The sequence below is a fragment of the Macaca mulatta genome, chromosome 12, assembly GCF_049350105.2.
Source record: "Macaca mulatta isolate MMU2019108-1 chromosome 12, T2T-MMU8v2.0, whole genome shotgun sequence".
Lineage (NCBI taxonomy): Eukaryota > Metazoa > Chordata > Mammalia > Primates > Cercopithecidae > Macaca > Macaca mulatta.
Window position 1 is genome coordinate 77,504,487 of NC_133417.1, and position 19,276 is coordinate 77,523,762.

A 19,276-nucleotide genomic window follows, 5' to 3' on the forward strand; every position below is an offset into this window, starting at 1 on the left:
GCTCACTCTGTCACCCAGGCTGGAGTGCAGTGGTGCAATCATAGCTCACTATAGCCTCCACCTCCTGGGCTCAAGTGATCCTCCTTCCTCAGCCTCCCAAGTAGCTGAGATCACAATTATATGCCACCATGCCCAGCTAATTTTAGAAAATTTTTTGTAGCGATGGGGTCTTAACTCTGTTGTGCAGGCTGATCTCAAACTCCTGGCTTCAAGTGATTCTCTTGTCTCAGTCTCCCAAAGTGCTGAGATTACAAGCATGAATCACCATGTCCAGCCTAATACCTGCATTTTTATTATTTTTATTTATTTATTTATTTATTTTGAGAAGGAGTCTTGCTCTGTAGCCCAGGCTAGAGTACAGTGGTGTGCTCTTGGCTCACTGTGACCTCCATCTCCTGGGTTCAAGCAATTCTTCTGCCTCAGCCTCCCAAGTAGCTGGGACTACAGGCATGTGCCACCTGGCTAATTGTTATATTTTTAGTAGAGATGGGATTTCGCTCTGTCGGCCAAACTGGTCTTGAACTCCTGACTTCAAGTGATTCACCTGCCTCTGCCTCCCAAAGTGCTGGATTACAGGTGTGCATGTTTGATTCTAGTCACCACGCTGCCAACCAGAAAGGAATAACAAATTATAGTTACATACAAGATAGGGTTAACTTGTGTCCAGTTCTGTGCTATAATGCACTGTTAATGAGACTCCCGGCAATATACAAAGCCACAGCAGTATTATGATGGAGTTTATGTATTAGAGTTTCACATATTAGAGGAGTTGGGTTGGGTTCAGCAGCGAGGGAAATGCTTATATTGGCAACTTGGATTGTGTTGTATTCATTTTCAAAAGCAGCGCTCAGGCCAGGTGTGGTGGTTCATGCCTGTGATCCCAGCACTTTGGGAGGCCGAGGCGGGTGGATCATGAGGTCAGGAAATCAAGTCCATCCTGGCTAACATGGTGAAACCCTGTCTTGACTAAAAAAAACAAAAACAAAAAAATTAGCCGGGCATGGTAGCAGGCGACTGTAGTTCCAGCTACTCTGGAGGCTGAGGCAGGAGAATGGCACGAACCTGGGAGGCAGAGGTTGCAGTGAGCTGAGCTCGTGCCACCGCACTCCAGCCTGGGTGACAGAGCGAGGCTCCATCTCAAAAACAAAACAAAACAAAAAACGCAGCACTTTCCCACCAGCAGTTAAACTGTGATGCTATGAGTATGTGTTGATGTTTTGCTGTTTTGAGGACTTGGGCATAGAGCATGATCCTTTTCTTATCTTAGATGAGTGACCGAGGAGGTGGTGTTCCTCTGAGGAAAATTGACAGACTCTTCAACTACATGTATTCAACTGCACCGAGACCTCGTGTTGAGACTTCCCGCGCGGTGCCCCTGGTATGTTATCAAGAAATAGTGAAGTGTGTTTCTGTCAATTGCCTTCCACATGCTCTAGCTGCCAAATAAGTAAGTTAAGCCGTCATGTAGGGTACTCCACAAGGAAGAAAGAAGCTCTTAGAAATGTACACTTTCCCCTACATTTAAACAACCTTCAGAACACTTTTTTTTTTTTCAACTGAAATGGGCACGAGACAGAGATCTGGAGTTCTTGTTACAACGTTTGATCATGACATAGCAGTAGTTTTCCTGTGTAAAACCCTTTTTCAGAATGTGGTTAACCACATTATTTCTAATGTGGGGAATAAATTACTGGTTTTAGCAGTATTGGTCAACACTGAATTACTTTTTAGTGTTTACTTTTTTCTCAAGTATTTGTCATCAGAATGATCTCATATCCTAGACTGAAAAATAAGACTAAAATTCTGATCTGTTCAATCACCAACCTGAGGGCTTAAATTATAATTTCTTTGATGGTGTTTTTATTAATCTTAGTTCCACCTATTTTCAGGTTTAATAGGATCAACTTTTGAATTGATTCCATCCTTATCTTTATGTTCTAACTCCCCCACAGAAAGTATGTTGCCAGAATTTTGTCTGTAATTCTAGAAGAGCTCTATTCTTCTTGGCTTGGAAACTTCTCTGACATTTCCAGTAGAATTATGCTGTAACATGATGGGATATAGTACAAGATCTATTTTAGACCCCTTCCTAGGAAGTTACTAGGACTTTATTCTGATAGTTTTGTGTCCGGAATTGGTGGGTTCTTGGTCTCACTGACTTTAAGAGTGAAGCCGCAGACCCTCGTGGTGAGTGTTACAGTTCTTAAAGATGGTGTGTCCAGAGGTTGTTTCTTCAGATGTTCAGATGTGTCCAGAGTTTCTTCCTCCCGGTGGGTTCGTGGTCTCACTGGCTTTAGCAGTGAAACTGCAGACCTTCGTGGTGAGTGTTACAGCTCATAAAGGCAGTGCGTCGGGAGTTGTTTGTTCTCCTGGTGGGTTCGTGGTCTCGCTGGCTTCAGGAGTGAAGCTGCAGACCTGTGCAGTGAGTGTTACAGCTCATAAAGGTAGTGAGAACCCGGAGAGTGAGCAGCAGCAAGATTTATTGTGAAGAGCAAAGAACAAAGCTTCCACAGCGTGGAAGGGGACCCCAGTGGGTTGCTGTTGCTGGCTTGGGTGGCCTGCTTTTATTCCCTTATTTGGCCCCACCCACATCCTGCTGGTTGGTCCATTTTACAGAGAGCTAATTGGTCCATTTTACAGAGAGCTGATTGGTCTGTTTTACAGAGAGCTGATTGGTTCATTTTGACAGAGTGCTGATTGGTGCGTTTACAAACCTTTAGCTAGACACAGAGTGCTGATTGGTGCATTTACAATCCTTAGCTAAACAGAAAAGTTCCCCAAGTCCCCACCCAATCCAGAAGCCCAGCCAACTTCACCTCTCAGTTTTACCAGATGCATACCACAAATTCTATGGCTACAGCTGTAGTATAGTTGAAATGCTTGCTCTAGTAATGTCCTTTTCCAGTTGAGATACATGGCTTCCAGGAGTTGGCATCCATATATCAAGGGGTAGACAGACAGTGTCAAATGATAAACATGAGCATCTTTTCATAAGTCTAGTTTTATGCTAAAAAGTAGAGGGAGAGACAGGAGCTGCTGTTTTTGTAGTAAACGAATATTGTAGAATTTTTGTAGAGAGTGGCATAGTGAGCTAGTCCAGACTCTGGATCTAAACTCTTTGATTCCATTTCTGATACTGCTGCATCTTAGATGTGCAGCCTTGGGAAAATTATTGACCTCTGAAGGCCAAAGTTTCCCCAGTTAGAAAAATGGAGTTATTGTGAGAATTCAGTGAGTTGATATATGTAAAAATGCTCTTTATAGTGCCTGGCTCATGGTAAATGCCATGTAAGTGTTTGTTATTTTAGGATATAAAATGTATGTGAATTTTTAAGAAAACAGGAGGCTTGACCTGAACAGGCTCCCCCATACATCTGCATGTCCTTAACAAGGCTAAGACTATTACTAATTTCTTGCAGAGCCTCCTTTCTGCTGACCTCACTTTGTAGATGGTCCCAGTCAGCAGGCAGTAGGGTAGCTGGCAAAAGGCCAGCAGATGCCCACAGGAGTGGCTTTCTTGTCCACCTGGTTACTAAAGGCTTCTTCCCTGTGGATACCTTCTGGTGGGTCTTTGCATGGATAGGCTAGCTTTACACTGTAAGTCCAGAGAGGAACATCCACACATCTCTCTTCCAGACCTCCTTCTCATCCTTCACTCAGTTTTGATCTTTCCGAATCTTTAACAAGCCAGCCACTTTTTGCCACTGCCCATGCTGGAAGGGTTTACTTTCACCCCGTCTTTCAGGTCTGCCCTCCAACCCTGACAGGGATTGTAGTAGGAACATGGCAGCCTACTTTCGGATGGTGATAGCACATGGGGTAATTCCATCAGTGAACCCAGAAGCCCAGCCAGCTTCACCTCTCAATCCCCCCTCTAAACAGGACACTCTAATTGCTGTTGGGAATTGGGCAATGACTGCTGTAGCTACTTCCTGCTGGACAGGGACGAAGAAGGGGCCCTGCAGTGTAGTGGCCTCCAGCGGGGAGCTCTTTAGGTTAGTGAAAGGGCCAGTGGGTCAGTCCAGGGGTCCTCGGTAGAAGTTGTTAGTTGAGCTCATTTGGGGTTCCATTTGTAAGACCATCTGTAGCTTGATGGCCTTGATTCTAGAGGAAACAAATTTGACAAGGAAGTTAAAAGTACAGGGCCTGAAGGTGAGTAATAGCAAGATGGCTGTCACAGGACCTAGAAAGGGGAGAAACCATGTTGCCCAATGCCAGAGGTTGATATAAGAGTTTGAAAGGCGTTGTCTGATTTCAGAATACTTTTACTGTAAACACCGGGTGACATCTCGGTCTATGCCTGACTGGTTAGTGTAAAAACAACACTCTTCCCCTAAGAAAGTGCGGAGTCCTCCGTTCTCAGCAGTGAGGAGGTCTAGGCCTCGGTGGTTTTGGAGAGTCACTGCTGCTAAAGAGAGTATTTGGGATTGTAGAGTAAGGATAGATTTTGTTATTTGTTGCAAACTGTCTGAGAAATCCTTTGAGTGTTTGTGGTAGTAGGATAATGAAGTAGATAAACTGGATATTCCGGTTCCTGTAGCAGTGGCCATTTCTAACCCTGTAAGTAGGGGTATTAGTTGTATGGCCCTGCGCTGAGGGACTTGAGCTTTGAGGAGCACTGATAGGGTCTGATTTCCATGAGATTAGAAGTTAGGATAATATATGTTACACTGTTAGCTTTTAGCAAACTTTACTTTTATTGAAACCTTGTAAGTTTGGGATTTCAATTATTCTTTCCTATTAATAAGATCTCGTTCAGTCCATATTAACTTAAAATTGGTATAGATGGCTCCTTCCTGATTCTGTAACTACCTTAAGTGCTCACATTTGAGCAGACCGAATATTAGGCAATTTTCCTAACTCTGCTTCTACAAGAGTTTCCTTATCACTTACTGAATACCCATTGTGTCTTTTTCCCTTAATCGCCTGGGAGGAAACATCTATCGTCCTGTCCTGAAGGGAGTTCCTCCTTTGTGTGGTCCGACCTTCAGATTTAGATCCCCTGTTAGGAAACCCGCTGGGTTAAGGATTTTTGATAGGAAAGCTATGGGTTGTCAGTGGCCTCGGTGCTTTCAGGCTATGCCCTTGTTTACATGGACAACAAGGTGGTATTGGAGTATTACAGGGTTACAGAGAAGACCTTCAATTATCAATTATAGGTTTTAAATTTACCCTGGCTTGTAAAGGAATAGGGTATACTGTTTTTTCTTTGCTACTATCTCTCTTTCTCTTTGACTTCTTTGTCTCTTTCTGACTCTGTCTTTGTCTCTTCCTCTCTCTTTGACTTTGTGTCTTTCTCTCTGACTTCCTCTTTGTCTCTGTCTCCTCCTCTCTGTCTCTTTGACTTTGTCTCTTTCTTTCTTTCTCTCTGACTCCTTGTTTGTCTCTCTCTTCCTTTCTCTCTCTCTCTGACTTTCTGTCTCTTTCTCTCTCTCTTTTCTGCTGGTCTTTCCCTGCCTCTGCCAGCCACTTATGCTGCTCTTCTCCCCTCTCCTGGAGAAGTCCGCAGACCAGGAACCCACCGGAAGGAACCAATTCCGAACACAATACGATCAAGCAGGCAGCAAGGAAAAGCAATATGCTTTTTCCAGACCAACTACAAGTCATTTTATGGAAAGAATAAAGAGTTTTAAATGACCAGAGGGAAGTTAGGTGATACAGTACTTGAGTAAACCTCAGCTTAATCATTAATGCTTAAATATTAATTATATTAAATATAATGCCTCTCTCAGATGTAGGCTCTGAAAGCCTCAGTGGCATCTATCTTAATTAGAAAAGTATTTCAGTGTGTGGCTCTCTGAATAGAATTTTGTTTTTCTCATCAAACAGGCTGGTTTTGGTTATGGATTGCCCATATCACGTCTTTACGCACAATACTTCCAAGGAGACCTGAAGTTGTATTCCCTAGAGGGTTACGGGACAGATGCAGTTATCTACATTAAGGTAATAGCTGTAGTCTTCTTGATTTAATATTTCTTTTGATGATAAGAATAGATGCCCATACTTAACTGTAATGAAATTTACCACATGCTGTTTACATAGAAAAAAGATTATGGTTTTTTGCCTGGGTTCTCACCAATTTTGATAGATGATCCCCTCAACTATGGGGAAAGAGATTTGTATCCTGGAGTGATCAGGACTCTGGCTATTAATAGGAAAAAAATTGGGTTAAAGTAGAGAATCATAAGTTATATATCATACAAGTTTAATTTTAACATAAAATACATGAATGAACATTGATATACCAAACTTTTGATGTACTGCCAGGGCCTTTTCTTTGTATATGGGTCTGCAGATAGGAGTGTCACATTGTCTTTTTTGCAAAAGCTGTACTGACAGTGCATCATTTTAGTTTCTTTAAACAAACAAGTGCATACTCTTTTTGGACTTTTATGCTGTCCTTTACAGATACCTCCTGACTGATTTGACAGCAAGTTTTATGTGACTTTCCTTCAGGAGTCTTTCCAAAACATTCATCTTAGTTTTCAAAGAAACATTCCCTTTTTTATTCTTTGCTAATGTAATAGATTTTGTAATTATAATGACAGAACTGTACAAACAGATTTGGGAACAAGCACAAGTGACTCTTGGTAAGCATATAGCTTACCCGATGGACACAGAAGCACTTAGTTTGCTTGCCTGGAGTGTTCAATGCATTAAGGAGGGATCCATACATTTTTACATGGTTGGAAAAACACTAGGTTCCATCGTTCCCCTTCTTCAGCTAACTGGTGACTGTTCATGCCTGATTTAGTGACTCTAGTTTCTTGTTCTGGCCACTAGATGGCATCTATTTTATAGAAAATGTTGAAGAATTTATATTGGAAAAATCTGAAAAGACTAAATTCTTTCCAGATGGTATTTTTTGTTTGTTTTTTTAACCATGTCAATTGTGAGGAAAAAGGGCAACATCAATGCAATTTTTTTTTTTTTTTTGGACAGAGTCTTGCTCTGTCACCTAAGCTGGAGTGCAGTGGCATGATCCTGGCTTACTGCAACCTCCGCCTCCCGGGTTCAAGCTGTTCTGCCTCAGCCTCCCAAGTAGCTGGGACTACAGGCGCCTGATGTTTGTATTTTTAGTAAAGATGGGGTTTCACCATGTTGGCCAGGCTGATCTTGAACTCCTGACCTCAGGTGATCACTTGCCTTGGCCTCCCAAAGTGCTGGGATTATAGGCATGGACACTGTGCCTGGCCCAATGCAGTAGTTTTATGACAAAATATAACATTTTGATCTAGCCCAGGAGTGTCCAATCTTATGGCTTCCCTGGGCCATATTGGAAGAACAACTGTTTTGGGCCACACATAAAATACACTAACGATAGCTGATGAACTTAAAAAAAAAATTGCAAAAAAAGAAGTCTCATAATGTTTTAAGAGAGTTTACAAATGTGTTGAGCTTCATTCAAAGCCTTCTCGGGCTGCATGCAGCTTGTGGGCCATGGATTGGACAAGCTTGATCTAGCCTATAGATCAAGAAATTCTGGAATATTTAGAGAGAATATGGAGGTGAAAGGTTTTTAGTTCTACCTTAGAGAAAATAGAAGACAAGAAGTCTTAGAGAATCATTAAAATTGTCAACATCAAAGACTTTAGTGCCAGGCGCGGTGGCTCACGCCTGTAATCCCAGCACTTTGGGAGGCCGAAGCGGGCGGATCACGAGGTCAGGAGATCGAGACCATCCTGGCTCACACTGTGAAATCCCGTCTCTACTAAAAATACAAAAAATTAGCCAGGCGCGATGGCGGGTGCCTGTAGTCCCAGCTACACGGAAGGCTGAGGCAGGAGAATGGCGTGAACCCGGGGGGCGGAGCTTGCAGTGAGTAGGGATTGCGCCACTGCACTCCAGCCTGGGCGACAGAGCGAGACTCCATCTCAAAAAAAAAAAAAAGACTTTAGCATTATCAGAATGAGATTTTCTGGTTCAGGATGTTCTGCATCTTAGGAAATGCCTTTGGCCTGGGGTGGAAATACTACTGAAAAATCCTAACTTGAAGAAGATAAACAGAAATGTAGTTTACCTCAGGTTCCAGTGACTTTCAGGAAATACAATGGAGAATTAATGGTAATAATATGTTGAAAACATGAAATAATGCATGATGCAGCAATCTTGTGCACAGTGACTGAAATTGGAGGCTGCAGAAGATGCAGGTTCAAACCCAGGGCCAAGAAAAGTTCACAAAAAAGCCAAGATGCCTTAGACATAGATTTATATTTATTAATAATGTTATAATGAGTTTTTAAATTTTTATGTATTTATAGAGACAATGTCTTGCTGTGTTGCCAGGCCAGAGTGCAGTGGTACAGTCACAATTCACTACAGCCTTGAACCCCTGGGCTTCAAGTGATCCTCCTCTCTCAGTCTCCCAAGTAGTTAGGACTACACTCATGTGCCACCATGTCTAGCTGATATTTTTATTTTGTGTAGAGACAGGATCTTGCTATGTTGCCCAGGCTGGTCTCCAACTCCTGGGCTCAAGCAATCTTCCTGTGTAAGCTTCCCAAAGCACTGGGGTTATAGGCATAAGCCGCTGTGCCTGGCTTGTGATGAGTTTTTTTAAAGCACAGTGACTATACTGAAAAAAAAAAACAAAAACTATTTCTTCTAGTAAATAATTAAAATAGAGTTCATTAATTTTATGTACATATATTAAGATACATATATCGATTTGTATGTTTTTACATTTAACCAACTTCTTCAGTTTGCCAACTCTGATCTGGGTCATGTTTTGTGTAAAATTTCAATACAGGAGCTTCCAGGATGGCTGGGAACTACTGTAAGCAACAAACTCAGTCAACCTGCACATCAGTCAGTGCCATAGATTTAATAAATAAGATGTTTCAAATATACATACCATTTAAAAGTATAGTTAGGTGGTATAAGGATTAATAAGATATTAATAGAATGTTATCTAATTTGTCATAACCTTTTTACCATTCTCTATTTTCTCAAATAATGAATTCTAAAAAATGCCAGACTTAATAGGTCTTAGGTTTTTTTTTTTTTTTTCAGGCTTTGTCAACAGACTCAATAGAAAGACTCCCAGTGTATAACAAAGCTGCCTGGAAGCATTACAACACCAACCATGAGGCTGATGACTGGTGCGTCCCCAGCAGAGAACCCAAAGACATGACGACGTTCCGCAGTGCCTAGACACACTTGGGACATCCGGAAAATCCAAATGTGGCTTTTGTATTAAATTTGGAAGGTATGGTGTTCAGAACTATATTATACCAAATACTTCATTTGTCGTTTTCACAAAACTATTTGAGTAGAATAAATGGAAACTGAATTCCATTTGTGCCCATTAAACCTCCTAAAGGATGAAATCACACCTATTTTACACTTATATTTCACAGTAATTGAACATATTTTTAAACAACTGTAGTTTTGGTCAACTTTTTGCTTTGTGGTAGACTTCAGAAGTGTGGAAATCTTTGGGTTTCTATAGGAAACTAGTTTTTTTTTTAAAAAAAATACTTTGTTTGCTAGAAATATTTTCTAAATAATAGTGATTAGCTGGTTAGCCATCTTCCTGTTATTTGGAGGAGTTCTGCCATCTTTATTCGGTAGTAATATGGTCTTCATGTTTATCAGTGACTGACTACAAGTAAAGCAGAAAACAGTTGCCCTGTAATCACAGAACCAGCCACCATTCAGCGTCTATGTGCATTGTCTTAGCTATGAGGTTAATTCATCATTTTTAAATTTTATTGTAAAGAAGTGTAATGACTATCTCTCTGTGGATCTATGCCAAAATCATGGGCCGTCTGTTCTAAGTGTACTTGTGATTAATGCAAGGAGAAATTTTTATACTGAAAACAAACATACTAGCAGCTACTAAAATAGAGAAGAAATTGAGGGCAAAGTAATATGTCTCCAAAACTGAACTGATTGCTTGTTGAGATTACCTAGAAAGCTTTTGGAAAAAAATGGGAGTTTTTCTGCATCCTACTCCAGATGTACTGAATCAGAATCCCTAGGACTAGAGCCTAGAAATCTCACTTTTAAAAATGCTTCCTAGGTGAGTCTGATGCCTACCCTAGGTTGGGAACCACTCTTTCAAAGTAAGTAGTGATGACACAGCATTTACTAAAGTAACAGATCTGTAGGTTTTGGTTTCCACCTATTTAAAGCCAGATTTATAGACTCGAGAAGACAGAAACTGAATCCCACACCTGGTGCAATTAGAAGCATAATTAGAAGCAGAAGGACAAAATGCCAGGTAACCAAAGCATCAGAGCCATCATTGCTCAAGTCTTTTTTCTTTCTCTTTTTCTTTTTTTTTTCTTTTCTTTTTTTTTTTTTTTTTTTTTTGAGACAGGGTCTCGCTCTTTTGCCCAGGATGGAGTGCAGTGGCATGATCAAGGCTCACTGCAGCCTCAATCTTCTGGGCTCAAGTAATCCTTCTACCTCAGCCTCCTATATAGCTGGAACTACAGTTGTGCATTACCACACCCAGCTAATTTTTTTTATTTCTTGTAGAGATGAGATCTCGGTATGTTCCCAGGCTAGTGTTGAACTCCTGAGCTCAAGAAATCCTCCTGCCTGAGTCTGAAAGTGCTGGGATTACAGGCGTGAACCACTACACGTGGCCTATTGCACAAGTCTTGACAAACAACATATATTTTCTAAAACTATCCAAATTTCGTTATCAGGGAGAAGTTTGCTTAGGTTTATTAGAGCAGTCCTTTGCATTCGTATGGTAATTTGTACTTTACAAACACTTTGATACATTATAACTCTATTGGTCTTTGAAACAAAGCGATGCAGTGTAGGTGGTATCATTGTCTTTCTCACTCAGTGTAGCCCAGAGTTGCTCAGAGTCGGAGCAGACCCTGAGGTGTATCTGCAGATCCTGTCATCAGCTGGCAAGTCCAGGAGACTGTGTCATTTAGAGACTTGTTGTTAGTTACCCCTCAACATCTTTTAAGGTGGCAGGAAAATACAGTGGACATAACATTTTAAAGTAAAAATTTTAAAGTTTAAAGAAGAGTTTTGCCACTTAAACGGGAGAGCTTTGTCTGGAAAATCCATTGAGTTGAAACACTTCATCCTTGGAAGGATTATGTAAGATGAACAATTGTGATAAATGTGTGGATTAGAGGCAGTTAGTGAATAGGCAGTTAGTCCAGTGCCCTCATTTAAGAGGCCAAGATCCTGATTCAGAGTAGGCATCCTTTGCCCAGAATTTCTTAGCTAATCTGACCAAATGTTGGGGAAAATGTCTCACCTAACCCACTATTCCTTAATTATGGATTTTGTGAAATACAATAGAACATGTTAATGAGTAATTTATATTAGTTTGATGTATTACAATTTTTTAGCTTTAAATTACACTTTTCTTATAATGATGAAATGTTTTAGAATCCTTTGAATCTAAGTATTTGTTTCCTAAATGAAACATTTGTACAACATTTGATGTTTTTACTTATGAAATATTCTCCTCCCTCAAGAAAATTAGAACTTTTTCTCTCTATTTAAAAGCTAAGAAATGTTTTAAAGGAAAAATGAAATTTTTTCCTTTAGCTTATTTCTTAAGGTAAAACATCTTTTTACTCTGTTATTGTGGTAATGGACAGAAAATTACATACAAAAATATTCTGGGAGAGCTTTCTCCTAGTTGGTTTTAAATCCTTGTGCTACCTGAAAGGTTTTTAGATTTTACAGGAGCTACTTTGTCCACCAGCATTAATGTAACACAGTGTAGTTATGAAAATATATTGAAGGACAAGAAGTGGACACGAAGTGATTTTTGTAATCTGAGCAGTTAATGAATGTGCCAACATTTTCTAGGAAGGGACAGCAAGAATATTCTGCTCTGTAGTTAAAATACTGGCGGGCTTTTGATGTCTTCATGCTTAATTGTGATCACTTTCTTGCCCTGTGATGTTTTTACGTGAATATGTTGGAGTGGAAGTCTACCTTATTATTTTATAAAATGTTTTCTGTACGACAATAAACTGAAAACATGGATCAACCCTTATTTTGAAAATAAACTGAGTCAATTTAGCCTTTTAAAAATATGATCATCTCTTTTAAATAGAATCCTCTTCCACCATCAAGGCTCAACATTTTGTAAGCATCCAAAAAATTGATAGTTAGGGGGCTTGCACTAAATTTCACTATCTTCAGTAGAGAGGAACTGTTTGGAACTTAGATTTCCAATGTGTATATTCTAATGGAGAAAGCAAGAGGTAGAGTTTGTATGTTTGACTTACCCTAGATTTTTATTTTCCATACATACCACAGATGATTGACTTGTTGCATAAATGAAGATCTTCTGTTGTGTGCTTTTCAAACACTGTAAATAAATTTGAAATTTGAATAACTTTCCACAGCATAACTGTAAAAAAAAAAAAAAAAAGTCTTAATTTAACCAGCATTATTACCCTCTGCTTGTATCAGCTGAATGGCAGAACTAAACTCCTATGAATTCCTATCCTATTTCTAACTGATGGGATATAGGCACCACAATTTCCCTTCATTGTTGAAGCCAACAAGTTCCATAACAGAACTCCAGAGGTAAAGAGCTGGGGAAACTGTTAGTTTTAAGGTCACACTGTTGCCCTGTGAATGACTAATCAGAGGAAGCCAAAAAACAGCCAACCAATTTCAGTTTATGTCTTTAATTGTGATGTAAGTGTGAAGTATCTACATATGGGTAATCATGGTTGAGTTAGGTAGTTTGCAAACATGACTTTTGCCGGAGGAACTTTTAATCATGTCTGATTAATTTTTGGCCCCAATAATTAATTTTCTTACAGTCAAACCCAATGCACTTGAAAAATAATATAATTAATACTGTGTGAAGGATTTTTTCCATGTTAAAAAAAGCAAATCACTAGTTTGCTTAGTTCTGGCATTCATAAAGTACTGCGCCTTCTGTTCTATTGACATGTTTGGAAAAAAGAATTGAACATATGTACCACCCCCCTCTTTCTAAAGTCTCCACAGTTCTTTAGCAATTGCTAACCGTAGGTTTTTAATAGCAAAAGACAAAATTGTCAGTTTTTGGTGCAAAACTCTACTCTTTTTGGTTGACTTGGAAAAGCTGTTGTTTATATTGAGAATTGTGACAGCTGTCTTTTACTTTGTTAAATTAGAGATTATTTAGCAAAAATGTAGTTTCACCCCAGTAAAATAAACTTCCACGTTAGGGTTATGTTCATTCAGGGTATTTTTTGAGAGTGGAAGTACACTTCCTGCATTTGTCACAGATAATATCAGAAATTTTGTTGTTTTGATTAAAGTGTTGCCATCTACTTATAAGTTAAAAATGCTGAGAAGGTTTTTTTTGGAAACAGTTTATGAAGCCAGGACACTTTTAAGTTTGACTCAAATATAAAAAGCCACAGTATTCTTGCCATGGTTTTGTACTTAGATGTCTCTCATTATGGGATTCAGAATGTAACAGTTATAGTACTGTATGAAAACACTTAATACACAGTTCTACAGTTACAGTATTGCATGAAAATACAGTATGGTGTGAAATTATTTGTCCAAAACTGTACTCTACTCTCAGTATCTCCATAATGCCCAGTATGTAGTAGGCACCTGTAATTGTGAAGCAGCCTCGTCTGGGGTAAATACCAAGGTTCTTGGTCTCACGGCCAAGGAGATGGAGGTCGCAGACACACAGTTTGGAGCGGTTTAATAGGCAAAAGGAAAGAACAGCTCTCTGTTACAGAGAGGGGTCGGGAGCAGGTTGCCAAGTTGTAGTAAAAATGTCAGGGTTTTTATAAATGGGCTAGCGAGGAGGGAGCTCATGAGGAGGGGATGTCTTATTCTCCTAGGGCCCGAGGACGCTTTAGTTGGGACCAGGTGTGCTATCTGTGCAGAGCAGAGCTTTTTATCAGCTCTTATCCCAGTCCCTGACCACGTAGGCTCTTAGACTCTTAGTCTGTGTTTCTTTGTCCTGCTTATCTGGAAGGGAGAGTTTCTATGTCTGTTCCCATACATCTTGCAGCTGCAGGCATCCCCCCTAGTCTGCTTTTAGCTTCCTTATCTTAGTGCCCCTAAAGGGAAAGGAATGTGCTTATTAAGGGCCACTGTTTTACTGGGGTTAACTGCATGAGGTTAAAAAGGGAGCTGTTTTTGAGCTGCTGTTTGTTAAAAGGAAAGTTTTCTGCTGGGGACTCGCTTTACCCTGTTTACCTAAATTATTTTTGCCTTCTATAACAATTGTGTGCTCAGTAAATACATAAGGAATAATGAACTTAATAACATTTTTTTTCTCCATTCTCAAAATGATACTTAAAAATGACTCAGTACAATAAAGAAACTGAGTAGTAACCAGTGCAAAACTAGCAAAAGGATGAAATACACAAGAAAATGAGAGAATTTAAGAGGAGTAGCAAAACAGCACTGCTGAAGTTACGGGTTTATTTTAAAGTTTAAAATAGAAGTAAACAAGCAAACACGCTGATAGTGGTTAGGCTTTCTGTCCCCACCGCACACATCTCATCTTGAATTATAATCTCCACATGTTAAGGGAGAGACCAGATGAAAGTAATTGGATCATGGGGGTGGTTTCCCCCATGCTGTTCTCGTGATTGTGAATTCTCATGAGATCTAATGGTTTTATAAGTATTTGGTAGTTCCTCCTGCATTCATTCTTCCTGCTGCCCTGTGAAGAGGTGCCTTCCGCCATGATTGTGAGTTTCTGGAGGCTTCCCCAGCCATGCGGAACTGTGAGTCAATCCTCTTTTTATTATAAATTACCCCGTCTCAGGCAGTTCTTTATAGCAGTGTGGGGACAGACTAATACCCACTGGGTTAGCTGGGGTAGGTAAACAGCAGCCAGCTGGTGGGTGTCCCTTGATGGAGGCTTTGCAGGCTGCAGCAGAAGGGACCCTTCCGATAAACCTCCAGTCAGGAAAGGAAAAGGCCCAAATATACAGTATTTCAATTTTTTTTTTAAAGGACATAACTACCAATAGAGATTTAAAATAATCATAAGAGTACCATTAACTTTATGATAAAAATTTTGTAAGTGGAGAAGAAATGGATATATTTCTAGGAAAACAGTATAAGATCCATCTAAGATTTTGACAATTTAAATCAACCACTAAGGAAATGAAATCAGTAATCACAAGTCCACCTCGCCAAAAGGCAATTTTTGAAAGATGAATGTTACCAAAACATCAAGAAACTGATAATTCCTATCTTACAGAAACTTTGAAATGAGAGAAAGCTACCCAACCCATTTCAAAGTTAGTAAAATCTCAAAACTACACTTGAGCAAAGACTATGAAATATTAATAGACCAATCTTGTTTATGAACATAGATGGAAAAATTGCCAATGAAATATTGGCACATTGAATGTAGCAGTGCATAAAAATATTGTATTGAGCAAAAGGAGAATCCCAGGAACAGGAGGATGTTTTAATGTCTAAAAATCTATGTAATTTACCTCTCTACAGATTAGAGGAGGAAAAACATGAACACATCAACAGAGACAGGAAATTCAGGTTTTTTGCGGGGGATGGTTGTAATTAAAAGTGCTTAACTCACTTATATAAGCCATTATATCCAGTTACAATAAATCTTGTATAGTGGCAGATGTAAGACAGATACACTGGAATTATCTATGGGGTTGGATCCATGGGCCTGCCATGGAAAATTTGTTGAGTTATATGTCCAAGGGTCACCATTTGCAAGGTGTTAACAAAAAGTTACCTGCCTATGGATTCCCCTTTCTAACTCTGGCCTATTATTTTGGAACATGGAGGAAACAAACATCTGATGTTTCTGTGTTTGGGTAAACATTATTAGGCTTATAAAAGGGCCTAGGGTTTTTTTGTTTGGTAAACTGTTGCCTTTCCTGCTTTGGTATGGCAAATCTTCCTTTGGAGAAGAAGATCCCTTTCATCTTAAAACCAACTCTCAGTGACAAACAAAAGCAACAAATAGAAACAACCACCAATTAAGAACCATCAGGTGATGCCTCATTTGCTGTGGTGCACAGCTGAACTTGATTATTGCTCTTGGATCAGGGCTGGCTTAATAAGGACTCGCTTAACCAATGGAAAGTAAGGTTAAATCTTTGTAAGCAATGCTTCTGATGCGAATCACCTGGACATCTTGAGAAAATGTGGATTCTGGTTCAGCAGGTCTGGAGTGGGGCCTGAGATTCTGCATTTCTAACAAGTTTCCTGGTGGTATTAATGCTGCTGGTCTGTGAGCCACACTTTGAGTAGCAAAGGACTAAAGGTTGTGAGATAAACTGCTTTTAGCAGCCCAAAGGGCCAACTGGAAAGTTGAGACCAGTTGCAGAGCAAATGGAGAGACAGATCTGCTAATCTGGTTCTTAGAGTACTTAAGAAGGATCTATTCCTGATGTCCAGGGTACTTGGTGGATGTGTCCATGACCTCGAAATTGAAAACCCATTAATCTTTGTGAAATCTGAATTTTAAGGATCTTACCCAGTGAGCATATAACTAGTGGAAATCCTGAAAATTGGCTAATGCAAGGAAGTGATATCCATGTATAATGCTTATCTTTGTATCCATTTCATGGGGAAGGTCATGGAAGACGACGGTAAACTTCAGTGGTTAATGAGAGCTTCACTAACGTTGTCTGTTCCAGACAATAAGTGAAGTCTCTGGCAGTGGGAAGCATGGACCCAAGACTGAAAGCTCTGGCACTTTACAGCAGTGGTAGCGGATAGATAGGACTTACTGTGGCCCCTTAGGGCAAGGCTCAAGTGATTTTCTCTGGTGAATGTCGATGTGGATCTAGTCTCTAGGGTTAGATCTAGGCGGGTAACATCAAAGTCACTTGGTAAGATCTCTTATGCCTGTGAATGGAAGGCCTTGATAAAACTTCATTATTAATGTTTTGCGTTAATTTAGCAGATGACTATAGTCATTTCACATAATCTAATGCATGAATGTCCTGTATAGGTGACTGCTGAGGATTTAGCGAAGGAGACTCCGCTTACAATTTGGCTGGTAAGGTGGATGCTCCTGACACTACTGATGGGCAAGGATGTTAACATATCTAAAAAAGTTCTGAGATTTGGATTGTGATGTGTTAAATTTCTAGACCAATTTGAGGAGAATTTAACAATAGTGAGCTTTTCAACTTATGAACGTGGTATATATCTTTTTTTGCGGGGGTGGGGACAGAGTCTTCCTCTGTTGCCCAGGCTGGAGTTCAGTAGCGTGATCTCGGCTTACTGCAACCTCCGCCTCTGAGTTCAAGCAATTCTCCTGCCTCAGCCTCCCCTAGTAGCTGGGATTACAGGTGAGCGCCATCACGTCTGACTGATTTTTGTATTTTTAGTAGAGACAAGGTGTCGCCACCTCAAGTGATCCACCTGCCTTGGCCTCCCAAAGCGCTGGGATTTACAGGCGTGAGTCACGGTACCCAGCCAAACATAGTGTATATCTTCATTTACATAGGTTGCCTTTGATTTCTTTCGTTGGTGTTTTGTAGTTTTCAGCTTACAGATCCCGTGCATATTTTGTTAGACTTAAACCTAAGTATTTCCTTTTTTTTTTTCTAATAACTTAAAATTTTTTTAAAAAAATGTGTTTCCAATGTTCATTGCTAATACATTTCACCATTTGAATCTCCAGTTCAGAAAAATCATGGCCTTTGGAGTTTTACTAAATAACATAGTTCCACCTTATTCACTTGGTCTTTGATGTGGTGTCCATAATTGAGGAAGTGGCAGTATGTCCAATGCAATATCAGGCTGCCATTAACTTGACTTTGCCCTCCTGTCTAGCCCTTTCCATTTAGACTACTTGGAAGGGTCAGCAGTAAAATTTCACTGGCCCAGTCCAGGGCTGCTTGAGTGTTACTGTTTTGTGCCACAATATGATGTGCGCAGACTACTTTTCTAGTTTTGAGATTATTTTGGAGCTTTATATTGGGTATGTTCTTATCCAAGTATCATTAGGGGTATTGATCTCTGCCTTTTTCTTTCTTATTTTCCAAATGGCAGGCGGTAAATGGCTTATTAAGCAATTATAAGGTTCAAGATCTCAGCCCCAAAGATATGTTTGTAGATGACAGGCTTAACATTCCTGAGGCTCTCAGAGAAAACTTCTCCCTCTATAGACTCACCATTTTAAGAAGGAGGCACAGGGCTTGGTTGGCCCATTTAGTTAGTCACACACCTATATTACTCTCCTTGGCATCTTACCCCAGCCCATCCATTGGGTTGTGTCAGCCTTTATTTCTAAGTGAGAATCCAGTCAACAAGAGGCACAAGAGATAGAACCAAATACCATAATGCCTCTTTCTATTCCACTGTGAACAGTCAAGGACACTGGAGGCCTCTGGGTAGGACACATATGCGTTCAGGAGCCTCTGAGCTTAAAGATGTGTGAGTGGAACTAACTAGACTGCCCAGGTTTGGTCTACACTGTAAATCTTTATTTTTTATTTATTTATTTATTTATTTTTTTTGAGGCAGAGTCTTGCTCCTCTGCTCCACAGTGTAGAGGTGTGATCTCAGCTCACTGCAACCTCCGCTTCCTGGGTTCAAGCAATTCTCCTGCCTCAGCCTCCGAGTAGCTGGGATTACAGGTGCCCGCCACCATGCCCAGCTAATTTTTGTATTCTTAGTAGAGACAGGGTTTCACCATGTTGGCCAGGCTGGTCTCCAACTCCTGAGCTCAAGTGATCCTCACGCCTTGGGCTCCCAAAGTGTTGGGATTGCAGGCATAAACCACTGCGCTCAGCCTCTCTGTAAATCCTGAGTCAGTACGGAGCTCATGAAAGCTGTGCTGAATGGGTTTCTTTAGATTTTCATTTTCATGTTTGCCCCATTTATGCTAATATTAATTATTGGAAAATGCATTCACCTGCTTTACTTCTTTCTGACCAGCATAGAGGCAGGATCTGTGGAAAGACATTTACCACCTGTTTGGAAAGGTCAGCATGCTGATATTCACTAACTGCCACCCCCACAACTCCCCCTCCCCCAAACCTGATAGATATATAATTTCTGCAGTCCAATCACTATTCTTCCCAAACTCCATGAGCCAGATTTTGTACATACTTTGTGTGACCTTAAAACTCTGTACTATTATAGATCTAAAACCATTTAATTTTGTAGATACCTCCAATGGTGGCATCACTGGGTCCTCTCTTGGATAGCATAGTCCTATGGCTAAATGGGTCATTGGTTGATCATGCTTCATGAGAATATGATCCCTGGGAGAAATATACAGCTAATTTAATAACAAATGAGTGTCCTAATTCTGGAGACCTGGGAAGTATTGATAAGAGTATAATGATCATAAGCAGACATTGGG

The 19,276-nt window shown here is 40.1% G+C and overlaps 1 protein-coding gene across 23 annotated transcripts in view; it reads left to right on the forward strand.

Moving 5' to 3' along the window:
- The window catches only part of PDK1 (pyruvate dehydrogenase kinase 1), a 70,816-nt gene that overhangs the window by 29,313 nt on the left and 22,227 nt on the right, over positions 1-19,276 (forward strand). For 11 of the 23 annotated variants that reach the window (XM_077957197.1, XM_015110374.3, XM_077957199.1 and 8 more), the window contains 3 exons: positions 1,268-1,378; positions 5,830-5,943; positions 9,013-12,024. In XM_077957197.1, the coding sequence (XP_077813323.1) occupies positions 1,268-1,378; positions 5,830-5,943; positions 9,013-9,153 (366 nt within the window). In that variant the 3' untranslated portion in view covers positions 9,154-12,024. Of the gene's footprint in view, positions 1-1,267; positions 1,379-5,829; positions 5,944-9,012; positions 12,025-16,909; positions 16,958-19,276 lie in introns of those variants that run through there. The other 12 variants (XR_013402035.1, XR_003721306.2, XR_013402032.1 and 9 more) reach the window with 2 other exon arrangements.